The sequence below is a fragment of the Impatiens glandulifera genome, chromosome 4, assembly GCF_907164915.1.
Source record: "Impatiens glandulifera chromosome 4, dImpGla2.1, whole genome shotgun sequence".
NCBI lineage: Eukaryota > Viridiplantae > Streptophyta > Magnoliopsida > Ericales > Balsaminaceae > Impatiens > Impatiens glandulifera.
Genome location: NC_061865.1, coordinates 449,841 through 474,100, shown reverse-complemented (window position 1 = coordinate 474,100; position 24,260 = coordinate 449,841). Strand labels below are relative to the sequence as shown.

General features: G+C 25.7%; 2 protein-coding genes across 2 annotated transcripts; both read left to right on the top strand.

Annotated features, from left to right (window-relative positions):
• Positions 1–3,758: 3,758 nt before the first annotated feature.
• On the top strand, positions 3,759–4,468 carry LOC124937092 (non-specific lipid-transfer protein 1-like). Its single transcript, XM_047477604.1, has 2 exons — positions 3,759–4,137; positions 4,225–4,468. Exons 1-2 carry the CDS (start codon positions 3,806–3,808, stop codon positions 4,232–4,234), a joined length of 342 nt encoding a protein of 113 aa, XP_047333560.1. The 5' UTR covers positions 3,759–3,805; the 3' UTR covers positions 4,235–4,468.
• Positions 4,469–20,035: 15,567 nt separating this feature from the next.
• LOC124936886 (non-specific lipid-transfer protein 1-like) lies at positions 20,036–20,735 on the top strand. Its single transcript, XM_047477417.1, has 2 exons — positions 20,036–20,410; positions 20,497–20,735. Exons 1-2 carry the CDS (start codon positions 20,064–20,066, stop codon positions 20,504–20,506), a joined length of 357 nt encoding a protein of 118 aa, XP_047333373.1. The 5' UTR covers positions 20,036–20,063; the 3' UTR covers positions 20,507–20,735.
• Positions 20,736–24,260: the final 3,525 nt, after the last annotated feature.

Below are 24,260 nucleotides of genomic sequence, written 5' to 3'. Positions count from 1 at the left end.
ACTTATTTATTTTGGTGGTCATCTATAAAATTGTGTTCTTTCAAACAAAATACTTATATATTATCCAAAAACTCAAATTTTGTAAAATACTCATCTATAAAATTTAAAATTATTTACAATGTTACAATTCATGACAATATTCATTATTTACGGATAAACAAATAAATAAACCATGAAGCTCCCTAAACAGATAAACAATTATACAGATAACAAATAAAATTCGGAAAAATATGTCCTAAAAGTGAACACTTTTAGGAGAAAAACATCTGAAAATGTTCACTTTTGGGAGAAAATGTCCCGAAATTATTCATTTTCTGGAGAAAAACGTCCCAAAAGTGTTCACTTTCAGGAACTTTCAAAAGAAAAATGTCCCAAAAATGTTTACTTAATTAGGGATTTTTTTTCCCGAAATTGTTTATTTTCGAGAAAAAAACGTCCCAAAAGTTTTCATTTTTGGAACTTTTTTATTCAATTACACTTATTTTCAGTTCAAAGTGATCAATTTAGAATGACCAATAAAAAGTTCATGATTTTTACATATCATATGCCCACTCAACTAGATTTAAAGTAGACATATGATATTACAATAATTAAAACAACATACACATACACATACACATACACATACACATACACATACACATACACATACACATACACATACACATACACATACACATACACATACGCATACACATACGCATACACATACACATACACATACACATACACATACACATACACATACACATACACATACACATACACATACACATACACATACACATACACATACACATACACATACACATACACATACACATACACATACACATACACATACACATACACATACACATACACATACACATACACATACACATACACATACACATACACATACACATACACATACACATACACATACACATACACATACACATACACATACACATACACATACACATACACATACACATACACATACACATACACATACACATACACATACACATACACATACACATACACATACACATACACATACACATACACATACACATACACATACACATACACATACACATACACATACACATACACATACACATATGTGGACTAGCCTTTACCACATAATAATGAGGAGTGAGATAAACATAATTTATGTTAAAATACAATTGTATTGGAATGTCATAATTTTGGAAGGGCATAATTCTGTGTATTTTTCGGAGATCTACCCGAAGACGGTTTGAGTGTCAAAATTTTCAAATTAGACGTTCTTAGATAATTAATTTTATGATTTGTTTATATTTGAATATTTTACAATTAAAGAATATTTTATAATTTAACCATCCGTAAAGAGAGTTAGAAATTTTTAATCACTCCATAATCTGTATTTTGATGATAATGTCATAACTCAAACCTTATCTAACTTATATAATTTATTCATTTTATATCAGTATTAATAATTAAATAAAATATTTTTATTTAACTCAAATTAAAAACTGATTTGTGTAATTGGTTAGCTGAATCCTCCTTATTTCTTTATAATCGTGAGGAAGAGGGAGAGGGTTCAAACTTTGTCATTACTAGATTTGTACATATAATTTTGTATTTTCTAATATTTCGTTTGTACACTATAACTAAACTTAATTAATAAATATGTATTCTCTAATCTATTTCTTAAACATTCTTAATCAACTATATGAATTATTTTGTAAACCATAACTCAACAAAGTTTCACATTCATTTCGTGTGAACTATGATTCATAAATGTTCAACCATGAAGTTCATTAAACAAATAAACATGAGATGTACTCATTGATGTCTTTTTTGAGAGATTTAACTGTTGTCTTCCTTTTAGAGGTTTAATTGTCGTCTTCCTTTTATGTACTTTTAAAAAATAAATAAATGAACCATGAAGATCGCTATACAGATAACAAATAAAATTTTGAGAAAAACATTTTTTTGGAAAAACGTCCCAAAAATGAAAATTTTCGGGAAATAATTGTTCCGAATAATTTCATTTTCGGGAGAAAACGTCCCGAAAGATTTTATTTTTGAAAAAAAACGTCCTGAAATATAAACATTTTTGGGACATTTAATTCCAAAAATGCACATTTTCACCAGCTCCAACCAAAAATCCATTAAAAAGTTAATCGCAAAACGTTAATTGCTAAACCATAATCGCTAAACAAAAATATCCTGAAAGTTCATGCATGTATAAATATTCGAGATTTTACCTTTGAGTGTTTTCGACAGACTTGATGGAATCGCTTCTCCTGAAACGGAAACGAAGAGAATTATCAAAAACGAAGAGCAAACGAAAAGGACTTGAAGACTTACCATTTTGAACTTTTAAGTTGAAGAGGGAAGAAGATGCCGAAGAAATAGTTGGAATCGCTAAGTGAAGAAGAAGGAAGAAGAATACGCTCAAAGGAAGAAATCAATCGTCGGAGATGAAGAGAGACTGAAGAGACGTCTAAGAGGGAACTGAATAGAAGAGAGTGAAAGATTGAGAGGAAAATAGAAACAAAATATTAAAAATATATAATATATTTTTTTAAATAGTCGACGTAAGGTAAGTCAACGTGGCATGTGAATTCGTGGCCTTATTTTCGTTGCCCCTATCATTTTTCTTATTATTTATATGAAAAATCTTAACCCTTTACCACTACTTTTTTAAGAGATTGATTGTTTTTATTTTTTTATTTTTTCAAAAAAATATTGTGTGATTTTATTGTTTGTATTTTTCCAAAAATAATGTTTATAAAAAATGAGTTATTTGAAAATTGTGGAAGGGTTTGTTGGGTTGTTGATTATTTAAATAAACTATAATTTATTTAAAAAATATTGTTGATTTTAAGAAAAATAATTTTATTTTATTTTTGTTTTGATAAAAAAGACTTAAAATTTATTAATTTATAATGATAAATTAAAAATAAACAGAAAATATTTAAACATTTTGATTAATGAATTAAATAATACAATTGATGAAAAGAGTGTTGCAATATATTGGATTAGGGTTGAATTTAAAAAAAAAAATCTAACAAAATAATCACTAAGATAATTTAATAAAATATTATTTTATTATTAAATAATGTATTTTAGTATTTTAATTAATAAATTAAATAATTATAATATTAATAATGTGATGCAAAGAGAATAAAAAAAAAATTTGATTCAATTTTCTTTTAACGCATTTTTGTTTATTTATTTTTCTTATAATAAGTTTAAATTCTTATAATTTACTTTCTTACCTTATATTCACACTTTATAACTCTAATTTTTTAATTTATATCATTTTTGTACTATTAGAATTCATTAATTAGATAAAATGGAGATCATAGATTATACTGTTTACAACATTAAGAAAATAATAATAATTTAGATTTTTTTTTTATAATCAGTCTTGAATAAAAAAATGGTTAGAATTTCATAATGAATATCTAATTTTCCTTTTAAATTATTATTTGTTTTTTTTTTAGAAAAATGAACTATTTTGACATTTATTTATATTGATAGGAAGTAGGAACCCACACAAATCATATAATTAATCAAGTTATCAAGTGTGATTAGTTATAAGTCATAAAATAAGAAAAAAACCTTATATGAATTTGATGCATTCCACCACGCACGTGACAAGGGCTCCCCGCCACAATAAAAGCTCCACATACATTATTTTCACTATATAAATGGAATGGTTGCAAGGACATGCATGTTATAAATTAGAATCATTTATCGTCAAATTAATTAATCAATCAAAGAAATAATTCGAATATATATAGAGATATTTGAATCATATATGGGTAGCTCTTCAGGAATTGTTTGTCTGATTGTGATGTGCATGGTAGTGAGTGCACCTCATGCACAAGCAGCCGTAACATGCAGTAGCGTGGCAATATCCTTAACTCCCTGCCTTGATTATGTACAAAATGGTGGGACAATCCCAACTCTTTGCTGCACCGGAGTTAGATCCCTATATAGAAACGCCGACACTACCGCCAAACGCCAGACAGTTTGCAATTGTCTTAAAGGATTCGCCGGCTCCACCTCGTACCCATTGGCTGCAGGAATCCCTGGCAAATGCGGCGCTTCTATTCCATACAAGATCGCCCCTTCCACAGACTGCAACAAGTCAGCTCTCCATCTCCCTACCTATATATATTCTCTACTACTTATATATACATACACAATTTGTTACTAATTGATTTGTTCTTTCAGGGTCACTTAAGCCATGATCGCAGGTACTTGTTCATAACCTATGGCGTCGCATAGTTATCTAATTTTCCTATTATTATTTTGGGAATAAAAGATGTACTGATCAATTAATTATCTAGTCTATATATATATATATATATATATATATATAGCTACCAGCTTCATACATATATATAATATTTGAAGTTGCATGCATATATATGCTTTTGATATGTTAATGAATAATTAGATTTTCATTTTATGCAATTATATAATGTAATGTTTTGGTTATATCTTAATTAAATCTTCTATTTTGCATCTATCTCTATTTGGATGAATGTGTAAATGGTTCTGAAAAGTTTGATATTCATGCTTCTAAGCAATTTTTTTAATTGTTTTTAAATGATATAAAGATATATAGAAAAAATTAACTTAGCTTAGTTAATTAGTTATATGTCATAGTTTTAAACCTTAATATATATATATTAGTTTTGCTTTCTGATGAACCCTCTAAGATGTGTCTATTATATGCACATGCATATGTTACATCATTACTAGTCGCTCTGAATATGTAAGGAGACTGAACTATAAATTAAAATTAATAAATTTGAGTTTAGTGTAAAAAAAAAGAGAATTAAAATTAATGTAGGAAAAGTTTTAAAGAAAATATATATTAGAGAGAATTGATTACATTAAGAAAAAGCTGTTATTATTTTTAAAACATTAAGATATATAAAAATTTAATAATTAATAAGTTTTTTTTTAATGAGCTTATAATATATAAGTGAATGGATACAAATAATAAATTCATCACAATTTATGAGAGAAAGTGAGCTTAACTACTAATATTAATTTATTGCACGTACCGCGCGACACAGGCCTATTAAAAAAGACATATACATTATAAGGGAAATTTGATGAAATAATCCTCATAAGAGGGTTATTTCCAAACTTAGCATAGGTTAAGTAATTTTTTCAAATATAACCTTTTCTATATGAAAAATGTCTCTTTTGCCCTTAATTAAAAAAAAAAAAATCATTTCCCCTTTCTCCTTCCCTCTCCCTCTTTTCAACTCTCCCTCTTTTCAACTCTCCCCCTCCTCCGTCTTCGACCGATCCAGCCTCCCTCTCCCCGACGACGAAAAGCTCCCGAAACATCAACGACGATTTAAACCCACGTAACCCTTTCTCTCCCCCGACCTACGACGAGCCCCCGACGAGAAGCAGAACGACTATCCATTGAAGGCGAGTTTAGGGTTTTATCTTATATTCCATGCATGCTGAAATGGAAGAATGGTTTAGTGTTTATTGTTTAGGTTTAGGTTTAGGTTTAGGTTTATTGGCTGACTGAATCGTTTTAGGTTTAAAATGCATCTGTCAAAGGTTGTTGCAGGTTGTCGAAGGCGAATGTGCATTTGTCGCCTGCGAATGCGCATCTGTCGCAGACGAATGCGCATCTGTCGCCTGCGACAGATGCGCATTCGCAGGCGACAGATGCATTTTTCGTCAGATGCATTTTTCGCCTGCGACCTTTTGTTTACTTGGTTATTTGTACAAACAATGTTAGTTTGCTTTCTGACATTGTGATTTACTTATCAGATAACTCAGTACAAGTGGGAATGACCCTTTATGTAGTATGTTGATATTGAAGGTCTTGGGTTGGATAACTACTATGAGTTAAGATACTTTTTTCTTTTCTGGTTTACATTTCTATTGATTTTAATGTTGGAAAGTGTGTATAGGTTATTGACAGACTTATGTACTTCAGTACTATAAAGAATCAAATGGAGGCCAAAGATGGAACTGGTTATAAGAATGTCCGTGACATTTTTGCTGATATGAGGCTAGTGTTTGACAATGCAATGCAGTATAACGATGAAAAGAGCGATGTTCATTTGATGTTGAAGACTTTGTCAGAAAAACAAAGATATTTTTACAATTGTTTAGAACATTCAAATTAAGTGTCTTACAATAAATGATATATGATGATAATTTAAATAATGTTGAGAATGATTAAATCTTAGTACCCAGCTCCAATTGATTGTTTTCAAATAACACTCATTTTATGTACAAAACATCAATAATATAAATATTTTGATTAATTATTATTAGATTGGACAGTAAATTATTAATTATCAATATCATGACATGTCTGATTGGTTTAAATAAAATTTAATTTCTCAACACATATATCAACAATTAAACATCATTTCTAGTAATCTGATTTCAATATAAATGATTATGACAAAAAAAACTGCAACAACAAACACCACCACTCAGTGATTAAATAAAACCTTTCTAATTCACAAACATATCAATCAATCAAAATATCATTCTTTGGATTCAAATTTAGATTTGTTACTCTTTTACTTAGCATTTAAATCAAACTCACCCCCTCCATCACGCCAATCGTTTTGCCCATTATAAGTCTCCTCGTCGTTCAGAAAATACTCTGAAGGTTCTCTTTGATCATCCCTTTGTGCATTCACCTCTCCACACCCATTGTTATTATTACCCATTTCATCCGGGCTCCCTCCATCCTCAACGCCCATTCTGTGTGCCCACCCATTGTTATTATTACTCATTTAATTCGAACTCCATCCTCAACGCCCATTCTGTGTGCCCTAAAAGCATTCAAACGTACAGGCTAGTGAAGTTATGCTCATTCATTGATTATAGACATCAAAATAACACATGCATAGACCAGTAAGAAAAACATAAAATGGAGATTGAGAGATACATATCGCAAACGTCGCAGACGAATGCGCATCTGTCGCAGACGACAAATGCGCATTCGCCTTCGACAACCTGCAACAGCCTTTGACAGATGCATTTTAAACCCAAAACGATTCAATCAGCCAATAAACCTAAACCTAAACACTAAACACTAAACTATTATTCCATTTCAGCATGCATGGAATATAAGATAAAACCCTAAACTCACTTTCAATGGATAGTCGTTCTTCTTCTCGTCGGGGGTCGGGGGAGAGGAAGGGTTACATGGGTTTGGATCGTCGTTGATGTTTCGGGAGCTTTTCGTCGTCGGGGAGAGGAGGGCTGGATCGGTCGAAGACGGAGAGGAAGGGGAGAGTTGAAAAGAGGGAGAGTTGAAAAGAGGGAGAGGGAGGGAAAACGAAAGAAAGGAAGGAGAAAGGGGAAGTGAATTTTTTATTTTTTTTTTAATTTAAAGGCAAAAGAGACATTTTTCATAGAAAAAAGATTATATTTGAAAAAATTACTTAACCTATGTTAAGTTTGGAAATAACCCTCGAGGATTATTTCATCAAATTTCCCCATTATAACCGTTCATATTATATATATCCATTAATGTCGACTGCGACTTGTATAGAAATAATTAGATTCCATTTAATTTTCTTAAATATCAAATTGGCATCTTAACTTAATGTTTTTAATTTTTCAAACTTGCACTTTATTTAACACAAATTACTACTTCAATTTCATATTTTCTATCTAAGACTTTTTTTAACTTAAAATATCACATGATTTCTACTTTTTTTTCCCCTCTTTTTTATAATAAAAATGTAAAAAATTTAAATTTTGAAATAGGGGGAGATTGACGTGCATAAGAATCAGGCCATGCGACCAAACGATGCACTATGCCATCAATTTGTTGTTTTAAAATGTAATACTTTTTTAATTAATGCACAATAGCCAAAAGTACCCGAATACATAATTAGCTGCTAGTTAAAGATCTAATTAATCATTTTTAATCATACACCAAAAATCATTAATGTATCTAAGTATTGGTTGGTTGGATTGGATTGGTTTAGTGTTTAACTAAGGGAAAATATAAATGGCTACATATACATTTAACTAAGTTTAAAATATATATTCTTTTACATGATTTTACTCTATTTGAAATTGTTTATTTTAAAAAAAATAAAATTGAAATTGATCTTTATGCATTTATTTTTATTTGATTTCACACCATAAATATCTAAAAATTATTTAAAATGTTATAAATCGTTAATTAATTTATGATGAAAATATGTACAAATTTCTCTTATACGTGGTGTATTAAATTTTTATTTTTCTAAGTTTTGTTGCGGACAAAACTTTTAACTTCGTTTGGAGACAACTTCTTTAACTTAATTTTCAAAATGTGACAGATCTATTCTATTCTATTTAAAAACAAAGATTTTGCAGAATAAAACAACAACGTAGTTGTTTACTTATTTGTCTACTTGATATTTAAATATTGTGTGTTTGTGCTATGTCATTTATATACAATAAAGATATTGAAAATATTGTGTTTGTATTATGTCATTTATATACAATAAAAATATTGATGTAGTAGAAGAAGATATCTGATAGTCATTTAATTAAAATATAGTTTAATTTAAAAACGAAATAGATTTATTAATCAAAATAAGCTCTAATCCAAATTTAAGAAACGCAATCTAGTTAGAACTTTAGACGATCAATAATTTTAAATTAGTTATTAAAAGAGCTTAAATTTCAACCAAAAAATAAAAATTATTTATATATACTTGGAGTTATGTTCTTTAAATTGTTGTACCGTTTGAAAGAGCCTAACTATTTCAAATAAAAATAAAATGTAAAATAAAAGAAATATCAAACAAAAATAAAATAAAAAATAAAAAATTTCAAACAAAATTATGTATGGAGATAGTTAAATTTTAGTACCTATGTAATAAACATTATAACTATTACTTAATTATTTAATTACAACTACCGTTAATTAATTAATTATTTTGAATTTCTGAATAAATAATTTGAAACATTCTCACCAAATATAAAAAATTTATAAATAATATATTTTAGAAAGAACTAAAGTTGTTTTATTAATATCTTCAATAAGAAATTCTCATGAAACGCTTTTAAATGGTATGGATTTCATATTTCATAAATAATAAAAGTGAGTAAACTAGAAACATGTTGTAAGACGGAGCGGGATCCACTAGGAAGGAGGACCATCAAATTAACTAACTAGGTTAAAAAGATATTTTATTACTTTTACTTTGTAGAACCAGTTCACGAATATTAATTATAATATAGCTAGCTACCTTTATTAATTACGTGAAAAATATCTAGAAATCTTAACAATTTACCATTCTTCAATTTTCAATGGTAAAAAATAGTTTACTTACACTTATTATTCATTTTAATTAATTAGCAAAACTATAAACTATAATTAGTTTTAAAACAAATAATTATATTTTTTAATCATGTAAACTGAAAACATAAATATTAATTATAATTATTTAAATGATAAGAGTCTAAAATTAAATAGGTCAGGCCCATATTGTATTATTATTTATTTACTTAATTGATTAATTAATATATATTATAAATTAATTATTAATTTTATTTTAAGAAAAGTTTTTATAGAATAATATTATAATTTTATATTTTATTTTTGTTAAAAACTTTGATTAGTACCATTTTTTAATTTTATGGCCAGAATATATTATTTTTTAATAGGCTACTATTCTTAGGCCGGTCCATTGTATAAGTACTGGGAAAGAGTTATTTGATGATTTGAATTGAGCTACCTCATAGGTTAAGTTTAGAGTTCTTAAACCATTTTTGTTATTTTCTGATAAACTATTTTACTGTAAATAAATATTTAATAATTGTAATCATATTATTTATATATTTATATAATGTTATTATTATGAAAATTTTATTTTATTATGGGTAATAATCTTATAAGAAATAAATATATATTATATTCTATTTCTAATTTTCTAAAAAAGTAAAACATTTGAAAGCATTTATGCAGCTATGCTGGATAGGAAAAATGATGACTTTTCTCTGAATGAAACCGTCTGTAATTATTGTTTATATTATTTGCTAAAATGATTTTGCACTCCAATTTTTTTATTAATAATAAAATATAATTTATTTAACTTATTAACTGTAACAACCTGTTCTAATGCCAAAAGTTAACCATTCCCCCAATTGGTTACTTAATAATCGCGCTCTATAATTCACCTTCTTTTCGAGTGTTGAGCTTATTTTTATCTATTAAAAAATACGTTTTGGGAACGTGTTATTGCAAAAATCAGATTTAGAAGAGATAGACAAAAATCATCCAATTAATCAGTACCAACGAAAATAAATAAATAAATAAGTAAAACAAACAATTCAATAATCTTACCTACAACAAATATTTTGAATCAATTTTTTTTTTTTAAATACAAAATGAGATTAATTATCGGTCAAAAGAAGAATCTTTTCTCAAAGAAAATATCTGCTGTCCATTTTGTTAATATTCAGAGAGAAGAAAGCCTTGCTTTAGGCGAGCTTTTTTCATTTGTGGGAGAAAAGGGAAAGCAAATTAAGGCCTTGTTTAACATCTTTTTTCTTTCTTTTTTTCTGCAAAAGACCTTAAATTTCATTTTAATTTGTTTGATTTATATAAATTAGTCTAAGACTAAATTATAATATTAGGATGTAAAATGTATGTGTTTACACCTTTTAAATGAATTATTTTAAATATATAATTGTTAACATATTGGATTTAATTATAATTAATAATTTTTTTTTTCATTTTTAATACTGTATATGTAGACCTTTTTATTCGGTTATAATTAATATTAATTTAGTTTAAATTAAATTACTTATTTATATTTTATATATTAATTGAAATATTAAATAAATTATAAGTATATTTGGAATTATTTTTATTTATAAAGATTTTTATTTTATAGTTAAATAATTATTTTACAGTAAATATAAACTTTTACGAGTTTATAATTCGAGTCTACGGTGTAACGATTTTACATAAACTTACGATTTTGACCACCTTAATTTTACAGTAAATATAATCGTATTCATATCATTTATATAAATTGTTATTATTATGACATTTTAATTTTATTATAGGAATATCTTTAAAGAAATAAATATATAGCATATTGAATTTCTAATTTTCTTTTAAATCTCTTTAAAAAAAAACAAAACTAATTCTCTGATTTATTGGTAAGGAACAGTAAATCATACAAAAAAATATTCAGAAGTTAATATATTTTTTTTAATAAATAATACAAATAACATTTACAAAATTAAATAAAAAATAAAAAATAATAATTTAATATATATATATATATAAATAATTTACAAGATATCATTTTACCTTCATATTATATATCAAATCACTTTATTTATTAATTAAAATATTAAAATAATAAATATATTTTATTTTCATTTTTTTTAATCAATTTATTTTAGTACTCTCCTGGCCTCCTCAAAATAATCATTCGATACTTAATTTTTTTTTCTTCTAAATAATCACATGAATTAGATTATTACAGTCATGTATTGAGAATTATGCATAATGTACTATTTTGGTTTTATCTAAAATAAATATTTATGTATTGCTCTCTATAAATGATAGCTTAATCATAGTCTATATACAGTTTAAAACTATGTACCCCGACTTGACCTATTAAAAAGATACAATCATATTATATATCCATTTTCTCCAACTTGTATAAAAGCTTCAAATAGTCCATTTCATTTTCTTAATTATTAAAAAGGATACAACCATAAAAATAAATAAATAAATAAATAAATAAATAAAAAATGGTACGCCTCTGAATCGTACTCCACTGCTAGCAAATCTCCTTACAGCTGTCCCATGCACTCCTGCAAAACCAAAAATATTTTTCCAAATCAATATTCATTCTTCTTATATATATATAATTTATCCGGATTCTCAAAATAATATCTCTTTTTCTTATCATGACGATTCCAGATTGGTTTGAGAAACAGTATATATATATATATATATATATATATATATATATATATGTTAGACATTTAACAAGAACGGAGGAGGGTTATTATACTGCCATAATCAAAACTTATCTGCCAAGTCGCGGTGGAAGATATATTTTGCTTATAGACATTATCATAGATTACGAATGTATGGCAAAGTTGAATCCGGAGAAGTACCTTCGCGTTGAACTATTTGTGCAGTTCTTAGAAGGGGGACTTCTAAGGATCAACACCACGAAGAAAGAAGAGAACGAGTTTTCAACCGATTGCAGAAAAAATAAGAAAATTCATGGATACAACAACTGAAGCCTGGAATGAAAACATCCAAAATGATAAAATCGTTAGTAAAATTCCTAATCTACCTATTATAGTAGGAAGTTATGGATTCCCTAAAATATATATATATATATATATATATAAATATAAGTTTTAGTTTATATTAGTAATAATATATTATTTTTTAATGGGCTCATATTCTTAGGGCCGATTGTATAAATACTTGTGAAAGAGTTGTTGTTTGATGATTTGAATTGAGCTAACTAATAGGTTAAGTTTAGAGTTCTGAAACCATTTTTGGTATTTTCTGATAAATTATTTTATTGTAAATAAATGTTTAATAATCGTAATCATATCATTTATATATTTATATAATGTTATTATTATGAAATTATTTTATATAAAAAATAAATATATATCATATTCTATTTCTAATTTTCTAAAAAAGTAAAACATTTGAAAGCATTTATGCAACTATGCTGTATAGGAAAAAATGATGACTTTTCTCTAAATGAAACCGTCTATAATTAATGTTTATATTACTCGATAGTTGATAAAATGATTTTGCAGTCCTATTTTTTATTAATAATAAAAATAATTTATTTAACTTATTAACTGTAATAACCTGTTTTAATACCAAAAATTAATCATTACCCCAAAAAAATTGGTTACTAATAGTCGCGCTCTATAATTCACCTTCTCTTTGAGTAGTGAACTTATTTTTATCTATAATAAACACGTTTTGGGACGTGTTATTGCAAAAATTGGATTTAGAAGAGATGGACAAAAATCATCCGATTAATCAGTACCTACGAAAATAAATAAATAAGTAAAACAAACAATTCAATAATCTTACCTACAACAAATACTTTGAATAATTTTAAAAAAAAATACAAAATGAGATTAATTATCGGTCAAAAGAAGAATCTTTTCCCAAAGAAGATCTCTGATGTCCAGAGAAAAGAGCATCTAAATGTGAAAGAGGAAAGCCTTGCTTTAGGCGTGTTTTTTTCATTTGTGGGAGAAAAGGGAAAGCAATTTAAGGCCTTGTTTAACAAGGTGGGTCAAACGTTTTAAATTTAAAGGTGGGTCAACTCATAGTCCGACATAAATATCTAAATTAACCATAGCTCTCAATCCGACAATTTGGACACTTTAAAAATTAAGCATCATTATATATATATATAGATTAGGAAATTTTGGGATACACATTAATAAAATTATAAATAATTTTTTTAAAAAAAAATTATAATAATATTTATTTAATATTTAATTTTTTTTAATAAATCACTAATAATATATTAAAATGGAAAATAAAACACTCTTTTAACATTTTATTCATTTCGGTAAAACAACTCATCTTCTTACATTTTTTTCCAATTAATCTCTCATCTTGTGACTTTATATTTTTACTTTCAGTCTATTAAATATCTTATTCATATTTTATAACATTTAGCAACATGACCTCCTTACACTTTGGTTAATCAAATATTTTATTTATAGATTTTAACCATTTTCAATTGTTATCGTCTATTATTCCTCGACAAACCACATTTCAATCACACTTGGTTAAAAGATTGTATTTGTTTTTAAGGTTGAAAGTTCGAAACATAAATGACCGTTTTAAGTTTATGGGCAGATCAACCACAATACAACCAAAATATATAGTTACTCTCACATATATATTCAAATTAATCACAACTCTCGACTCGGTAATCCGGATATATTGAAAATTAAGCATCATTATATATATAGATTAGTTAGTTAAAAAGTTGAACCTTTATTGTTAAAAATGTCTCGCGTTCATCAAATTTGGTGTTTAATTTAAAATATAATGTCTTATTAGTGTAGTTAGTTAAAAATTGTACTTATTTTGTTATGTTACAAGTTCGAAACATATATATAACATTTTTAATTTTATTTTTATACGTTATAAGTTTATAGGCGGGTCAACCCATAATTCGATTCAAAAATCTATTTATTCTCACACACACATATATATATATATATCCAAATTAACCGCAACTCTCGACTCTGCAACCCGGATACTTAAAAAATTAAACATAATTATAATATATATAATATATATAATATATATAATATATATATAATATATATATATATATAATATATAGCATAAAAATATTTTAATTTTTCTTACTATTAATTTTAACTCATATTTACTTTTATTAAACCTATCCTGATTGACTTTTTTCAACTTGCGATGAAGACAAAAGAATAACATAATTAAAAAACAAACGTGTTAAAAGTTAAACCGATAAAATAGATATGATTTATAAAGTGAAGATAACAATTATAAGTGACTTTGATGCCTACTGATAAACAACTAAAAAGTGAGAATTAGTCAAGTTAAAACATATATAATTGTAAGTGAAAATGGAAGAGTGAGTAGTAAAGGAAAAAACACAAAATTCCAAAAATAAATTTTTTGTAAAGGTATTAGCACTATTATTTTGGGTCACTTTTGCATTCGATTTTGATATATTTATTAATTAAGATTAAATTAGTTGATTTGTTCGACCCAAACTAAAATATACATTAATAAAACCTAATTTTTTCGTGTTTTAGACACTCATATTTTACACTATATTTTCAATTTAATATATACACTATATTTCCATTTCCTCTTCATCATCCGTATGTTGCTTTTGAATTGAGAATATTTGTTAGAAACTGATTCATTCATTCATTCAAGAATTAGACCGGCCTTCCTTTAATAAGTTATTCATAAACAATGGCCAATATATTTACAAATTCTTGTATGAAATCTTCATTTTGTGCCTATGTTTTAGGGTATGTGGTAATTAATATGGAAGACAAGCCAAAATAAGATAATCTTTATCTTTATATCTATTTGTTCTCAACCTTGTGTTATTGTTTTGCTTCTCTTATATATTTCCTTTTATATAAGATAATAATTTTATACTATTTATTTATATATTTAGATATTTAAATTTGATATAATTTATGAAAATCAGATTTAAGATTCAACCATAAAATATTTACAAAATAATAAAATATAATAATAATTAAAAAATGACTAAATTACATATACAAATCGAGTAGCATTTAAAAAAAACTGGGTGACAAAAATCGAAATGACAATAAACATATTAATCACATATTGTTTTCAATAATTTATATCACCGTCGATCATCACATTAAAAAAATATTAATTAAATTCTATGAATGAAGTGTGAATGTCAATTAACTCTATTAATTTTTTTTTTCTGTAACTAAAAATAATACAGTGAAATCACACCCATGAACCAGATACCTAAATTTATTTCTTTCACGCACATTCCTGGGTAATAAACCCACCAAAGAAGCATCAACTAGGCCATTTTGAAAATTGATCTGAATAAACTCTTTAAGAAAAAAAAAAAATATTTGTTTCGGTTTAATTATCAGTATATCACCATGAATAAACGCATCACTGAGTTTAAAGTTAATCAATTAATGGCAGATTTTTAAATCTTGATGTAAACTTTGACCATGAAAATTTGATTTTGATATTGTTATCATTTCTTTCTAGTGAATTTAAATATTTAGAAACAACGTTATTTCATTAGAAGATAAATGTGAATTTTAATATTATAAGTTTTGTTTTATATAATAACGAATTGAGAAAACAGTACAAAACTAAAGACAAAATAATTATAACAGATATGGATGACAATGGGGTGGTTCGGAGAATTTATTTATCATCCCCGTCCCGTTTTATTTCGAAAATTTGTTTTTATTACTATCCCGCCCCGTTTTGTTTTGAGGATTCTCGCTAGACATCGTTTATACCATATATTCTTTAAATATACATATTATATATGATTTTTTTAATATAAATTGAAAATTTATATTATTATAAAAAAATAAATTTAAAACTATTATAAAATATAATAAATAAATAAATATATATATTGATGATTTTATATATTTAAATGTGTTTATAGTATTCGGGACAGAATCATGATAATATCGGGGTAGGTCAGGGTGGATGACACATATACCATTAATGCCCCGTCCCCGATCAACTACTGGTCAAACTGGGAATACCCACCACAATTGTGGCAATTCGGTTCGATTATCGTTTTTAAATTGTCATTCTTAACAACAGATGAAACAATGGTGACAATGGTCCGTCAGCAAAACAAATCAAAAGGGAGAGGGCAAAGATTTAAAAGTAGAATTGCCAAAAAGATGAATGTGATTTCTATGAGATAGGACATTGAAAGAAAAATTGCCCAAAGTTGAAGAAGAAATGAAATGATACTAAAGATGCAAATATTGCAAAAAATAAAAGCGATGTAGATTCAAATTTCTCTTTAACGATGTTACACACAACATCACATCCTGATGCGTAGATATTAGACTCGGCATTCAGTTATCATATAACACCAATTTAGTGGTTCTTTAATTTTAAAGAACTTGATGGAGGAGTTGTTTATATGAGAAACAATCATACATGTAAGATAAATAAGATATGTTCAATCAAGTTAAGAAATGATGATAAATTACCATAATTGTTAGAGATGTTCGATACATAACGAATATGAAAAAGAATTTCATTTCTTAAAATAATATTCTTAAAGTGGTCTCTAGACCACTAATAATGTTGAAAGTCATCAAGAAATTAAATATTTTGTATTATTATTATCAAGGTAGTACAATTAATAGGATAACATCAACTATATCAATTTTCGGAAGTAAAAAAGAATTAGAGGTAATAAACTATAACATGTGTTTAGGACATGCTGGTGAGAAATCTTTGTTGAAAAATATACAAGTTTGTAAACTATATTTTTTATAAACATTGTGTTATAAAAAAATAAAAACTAGTAAAATTTGACATTGTTATCATATACAGAGTATTTTGGATTATGTGCACTTAAATGTTATTCTAATTTTTTTTTTTAAATTGTTTATTATTAATATTTTAAATAAGTAATAATAAGTGAATGAACAAGAAACATGGCGGGACCCACAACAATTAGTGACCAAAGTACTTTTGTAGCCGTCCACAAATATTAAGGCAACGGCCAACAAATATCTACATTTATTAATTACAACACCATTATTCCTTAATAAAATTATAAACTAAACTTAATTTTTTTAAATAATTAATTATATTTTTTATCATGTAAATTTAAATAGGTAATTAAAAAACATAAATTTAAATTTAAAAAAAAAATGCTATTTAAATGACAAAAGTCTTAAAGCTTGTTATTTTTTTTTTAAAATGCAATCATAATAAAACATCATTTGATCCATCCTCTTAATCGTTCACATCAATACAAAAACAATTAAAATATTTTATTATCATATATAAATACAATTTAAATCATATTATAAAAAAAAATACATTTCTCAAGAATTTGTTAATAAGTGCGATTGCGTTAATGTACAAATTTAAAATATTGAAGATTCACCCAATATATGCTAAGAATGATAAAAAAAATGATCATTCAATTATCGATAAAGGGTCTAAAAACTTGAGTTGGGGTGAATTAAAAAAAAAAAAAGAATTAATATACAAAAATTTGCTTCTACGGGCTGTCGTCCGTCATCGTAAAGTTGTCCCCACGAAGTTTTTCGGAAAGAGTCTCTTGAACCATTGTAATATTATTTGAATCTATAATTGATTTGTTTATTTCTCTTTCTGTTTAATTTTACACACTTTTTTTTTGGACAATACCTATGAGCATTTTAACAGCTGCTCAAGAGCAAATCATAAAACCTTTGATGGAGATAAACCCTTTCTATGATAGCTTCCTAGGTCTTAAAGGAGAAGAACACAATTTCCTTTAGAAGAGAAAATGGTTATATACCTGAAGTTGATTAATTAAGTGCCTTCTAAATACAAATACAAATTTAAGAGTATAAAAATACACGAGGAAGGGACTAGGAAAATTCGCTCTTCCACAATAATCTCGCGAGCTAGAAAAACATATCATATGTATATTCCTCGGGCTCCTGATAATCGAATATTGTGAATATGGCTCTAGACAATTGAAGATAGCACCTCAAACTCTAAATGATAAAAAAAATCTTAGCAAAATGTAAGTACTATTTTTTATAACTCTTTTTATAAATAGAAATGATGTGCTTTATATTAGTAGCATCAGATCTTCTGAAAAAAAGATTGTACCCGGAGTTTATTTATTTATTTTGTTTTACCTACAACAAATTTGTAAGAATATATGAAAAAGAAGATAAAATGAAAAAAGAAAAAGATCTTTCAAGTTTTGTATAAATATTGAAAGATAGAAGAGTTACAATCAAAATTGAAATGAAAATAGCCATTAATGCATTTAGGTGTTTGGTTGTTTTCCTAGCTAACTAGGTACTTGCATTTAAATAATTTAATTAATTTTTGGGGCTACGTTACACGTAAATGGTTCTATATATATATAAAAGTGATGCTTTATGAGTTTATGTACTCATGTCGGCACTTATTTGCAATTATGTACTCAACTTTGTAGAATATGATCAAGTAATTTTAAACATTCATATAAATAAATACAATAATTTAAAACCCACTTCAATCACCAAAACAAAGAAGAAAGTAGTTATGCTCTCTCTCTATATCCTTGATAAAAGAAAGAAAAATAATGAACTTATTTTTTCCTTTTAATTTTAAAATAAAAAATATAAAAAATTAAGAAATTTGATATTTGAAATTCTAGTTCCAAATATAGAATTCAATTCTAATTCTTACCTTTAATATATATATATATATATATATATATATATATATATATAATAAAAATAATTTTATTATAAATTTACACAATTAATTAAAATAAATACATTGTCAAGAATTATGTCTAAGTTCCTTCTCAATAAGAAAAATATAAAATGATTCAACATGTTAACTTTTAAAATTAAAAAAAATATTAGTTCCACGTCAAAATGTTAACTGACTAAATACAAAAGAAAAAAATATTGGTTCGAGTTTTTAAACTTATAAATTTTAAAAATTTGATTAAACACGTTAATAATGTTGTAAATAATAAAATAATAAAATATTTTATTTGAAAAACATAAAAAAAAAATATTAAAATTACTATCCAAGCTAAAATGACAGAATTTGAAAAGTATAAAATTGTATTGATTTGAATTCTATTAAAATTCTATATTCAATTTCATTTCCTAATATTAGATAGTCTACCTAATTTTAAAATTAGAATTAGATATTTTGATTCCAATTTCATAGTTAACAAATACATTTTTAAAACTGTTTTAAAATTAGAGATGTATTATAAAACAAATACACATGTCATATATTTTTTTTTAAAGTCTTCATTTTTGTTAATTTGTATCTATAAATATAATTATTTCAGTTTAGAAGTATATTTGACATTTCTAATAAATTCTCGTACTCCCGTACCTAATTTTCTAATAATATACATTGTCCTTCGGACGTTTTGATATATCTTTTCAAATTTAACATATATATTTTTTTAATTTAAAAAATAAATAATATTCACTACAATTGGTGACATTAATCTTTTAAACACTAATTATTTTCACTTAAACAATCTTAATAAGTTAATAATTAAAACTGAAATAAACTATTTTTGTATAAACAGTTTGTAGAGAAAACAATATTAGATTTACATCTAAATCATGAATTGAATAATATGCCCACAAGATGTTTCTATGTGTAAGTACGTCTTGATGCATGCCACGTGTCAAATGCAGAAAGGGTCCATTTTCACTATATAAACAACAGAAGACTTAACTAGTTTGCAAAGACATAAGAAATTAATATATATATAGTCTTGATAATATTATAAGAAATGAAGGTGATAAAAAATGTTAGAATTGGTTGTGTTTTGTTAGTAGTTATTTGCATGGTGATGAGTCCAACTTCCCAAGCAGCCATAACTTGTGGCACGGTCACAAGTTACATCTTACCCTGCGTCACCTACGCAAGGAATGGTGGCGCAATCCCGCAGGCTTGCTGCAACGGAGTTAGAAACTTCAGTACCGCCGGCAAGACCACCGCCGACCGTCGTGCCGCCTGCGCTTGTCTCAAACAATTCGCCGGAGCCGGAGCCTCAACTTTCAAATATGCAGCTGGAATCCCTGCCAAATGCGGTGTCAATATTCCCTACAAGATCGACCCCAGTACCGACTGCACTAAGTCAATTTCTCTTCCTTTCATTTTATTTTTTTTCAAATAATCAAACAAAGTATGTCGAGGTAAATAATATATTGTTGTAACTGCAGGGTGGCTTAAGTCGAAGTGGAAGGACAGATCTGGCGAGTCGGTTTAATAAATATATATTTTGCTAAAGAATATAGCCCCGATCGATCGAGGTGATCATAATCATGCATGTACTCTCATTAATTTAGACTAAGTATGGTAAATACTGAATTGAAGCCTCATTGAAGCTTAATTTCAGACTTTACATCTTAATTAATTAAATATCTATTATATGTGTATGCAATTATTTTCAATAAATAATGGTCAATGTTATATAAGACTTGAATAATCATAATTTTTATTATTTAAAGCTATATTTAATATTCGTTTTCTTATTTTAATGTAATATTTTTATTTTTTTAATTAATTTATCATATTTTTAAAATAAAAATAGAAATATACCCATGTATCAAAATTTTATTACAATATTTAAATTGAATTCAATAGTTTAAAACGCGTATATCTCAAAAATAAAATACTCAATGTAAAAAACAAATGTGTTTAAATTGGTAGACAGTATCATTAAATCCCAAATCTATCTCTATTCGGATTTTTATTTAAATATTTCTCTATATCACACATTTATTTAGTCACTCAAACCACATCCAACAAATTAGAATTATGTGACAAATTAATTAAAAAAACAAAAATTATGCGTTATAATAAAAAACGAACGTCCTGTCTATTTTTAAAAAATACCTTAAATTGTTCAAATTATGATAGTTCAAACTCTATATGGCACGAATCAAAATTTGAGTCTCATTAAGTTCGAAATAATAATTAGACCAATAAATAATAAAATGTAATGTTTTATAAGTGTACATAGATTTGGGGCAGCTGATCATCAATAATTTGGCATGTTATAAAATACAAAGAATTTGTACTATTTTAGCTTAGATTTTTACCATATATCATCATGCGAATTTAGAAACAAAATTAATTTCACTCAGGTTTTTTTATTGTTTTTCTGTTACGCTTAATAGTTTGAAAGACTGTTATTTATATTATATTGTATTTTTTTTAAAATAAACCTGTACAACAAAATTAGAGTACAAGAATGAAATATCAATTCATACCTCAAATACTAAAATTTGTAAAAAAAGACTATTAATAATAGGATCACAAAACAAGATCCATAAAAGTTATAAGATAAGTTTCAATATATAGCCTCAAAAATGATTTTTAAGTTTTTTTTTTTGGAAAATATATAACTTTTTATAATTAGTTACTAATTAATAATTTGACAGCAAGCAAATGTAATGAATCGATTTGTAATGTAAAATTTAAAGTCATTAAATAAGAAAACAACAAGTAACTTTTACTTTAATTAATGAGCTAGTTTCCCTTTTTATATATATTTACCATTTTTTTAATACACTTTAATTCAGTAAATTAAACGAGTGACCATCCTAATGAAATTCACAATATAGAATTTAGGAATTTTAAATATATATATATATATATATATATAGGCAAAAAAATGTCCACCTCCCAAATCATTAATGTATTTAATTTATTTAGGTACATGTTATTTTCATACTATTAATTCTTGCACTTATAGATGGTTCTATATAAGTAATTATATGTGTACTGGCATTATAAAAGATGACTTTTATTGATTCTTAAATTAACATAAGTAAAAGTGGAGTCGGTAAATCGTGTGACACATAAATTTATGCTGGTAATAAGTCAATACATGCAGATAAAAAAAATATGTTGATGACACATAAATAAATTTATGTAAAACAAAAGTTACTGGCACAATTTACGGCGAAAAGGAAAAATTATACGTCAGTAAAATATGTTATTGCCGACCCATCAAATTTCTCTAGTAAAAAATAATTAAATGCAACTAAATCTATTAAGACTTTTTAATTTTTTTAACAAATGAGAAAAAAATTAATCCCCAACTTTAGATAATAATTAACGACTAATAAGACATGGCAATATTCATGAAGATGTCCACCGGCCACCTTCATACCTTCAAATAGTATTTCAATAGACGCGTTTCATAATTCACTTTTCTTTCGAGTCTCAAATGAGACGATGAATCAAAGTGGTAGGCTTAACTAGCGATAGTGCATTTAAAAAACATCGATTTAGACTAGTTTTGACTTTCTTAAAATTGTTACATAATTTACTATTTAAAAAATTATGAAAAAAAAATATTTTGCATGTTTTAAATACATTTTAGAGATTTTGTTATTGGTTTGATGTTTGGTTACACGTTAGAAATGGTTATCGCACTATGTCTAATGTGTTTATCATATAACAATCTCTATTTAAAAAATTTTGGACATAAAAAAAAAATTATTCTACACATTATTTATTTAAACAATCTTATGATATGCGTCTAAAAGTAATCCAAACATAAACATGTGTCTAATTTTGTATCGTTATATTTCTCAAACCAAGCGTCAAGGTCTAGGTTATCCCATAGCCAAAAAAAAAATGAATTAAAAGATAATATTGGAAAATACATTTACAATAAGGTAGAATTTCAAAAATAATTTTAAATATGGTAAAGTTTAAGACAATATCCGTAAATCCAAACATACCTATGTAAAAAAAATGTGTTCAAATAATTACTGAAGTATTAAAATCAACTAAATATGTTTTATTATTAAGATGAGAATTATTTTCACCATGAATTGTTGGAACTTTTGGTTAATTTGATGAGCTTATTTTTATCCACAAACTAAAAGTGCAAAATTCGGATTTAAAAGAGATGGACAAAAATAAATAAATAAATAAGTAAAGCAAACACTTCAATAACTCTCATACAAATAACAGATAATGATGATAGATTAAACAACTTCTCATATTAAATCACATATTTGTTTTTATTCTTAAATACAACAAATATTTTGGATGAGACTGTCCATTAGGTCAAAAGAAGAATCTTTCCCAAAGAAGATATCTGTTTGTTCTTCTTCAGAGAGAGAAAACAGAGCATCGCAATATGAAAGAGGAAAGCCTTGCTTTAGGCGTGTTCTTCTTCTTGTTTGACATCCATTTTTATTTCTTCAAAAGGATCAAAATACAAACAAATTAATCAAATATATCAAATTAATTAAATCTCATTTTAATTTTTGTAGTCTATTGAATTTAATTATAATATTGGGGTATAAAATGTAAGTGTCAACATTAATTCTTTCAAATATATAATTATCAGTATATTGAATTTAATTATAATTTATAATAAAAATTAATTTGGTTTAAATTAAATTATCTATTTATATTTTATATATTAATTGGAATATTAAATAAATTATAAATATGTTTGAAATGATTATTATATTTTAACATGATTTTTATTTATAAAGATTAATTAAATATTATTTTTAAGTAAACTTTTACGAGTTTACCATTCTAGTTTACGACTATAGTTTATAATGGTGTAACAATTTTACGTAAACTCTTAATTTTTACCATTTTATGTTATTGTAAATAAACTTTTAACAATTCGTATTCATATCATTTATATATAATATTATTATTATTATGAAATTTTAATTTTATTATGGGTGTTCATCTTAAAAAAATAAATATATATATATCTGATTATTTTTAATTTTTTTTTAAATCTCTTTAGAAAAAGTAAAACATTATGTCTCTAGTTAATTAGTAAGAAACAGAATAAATCATACCAAAAAAATCAGAAATTAATCATAGGAAAAAAAAAATTAACATGGAGAAACTTGAATCAAAACCTATCCATTTGAGAAATGAATTATTGATTCATTATCTTAGAATATAGATATGTATCATCCGGTATATAATATAT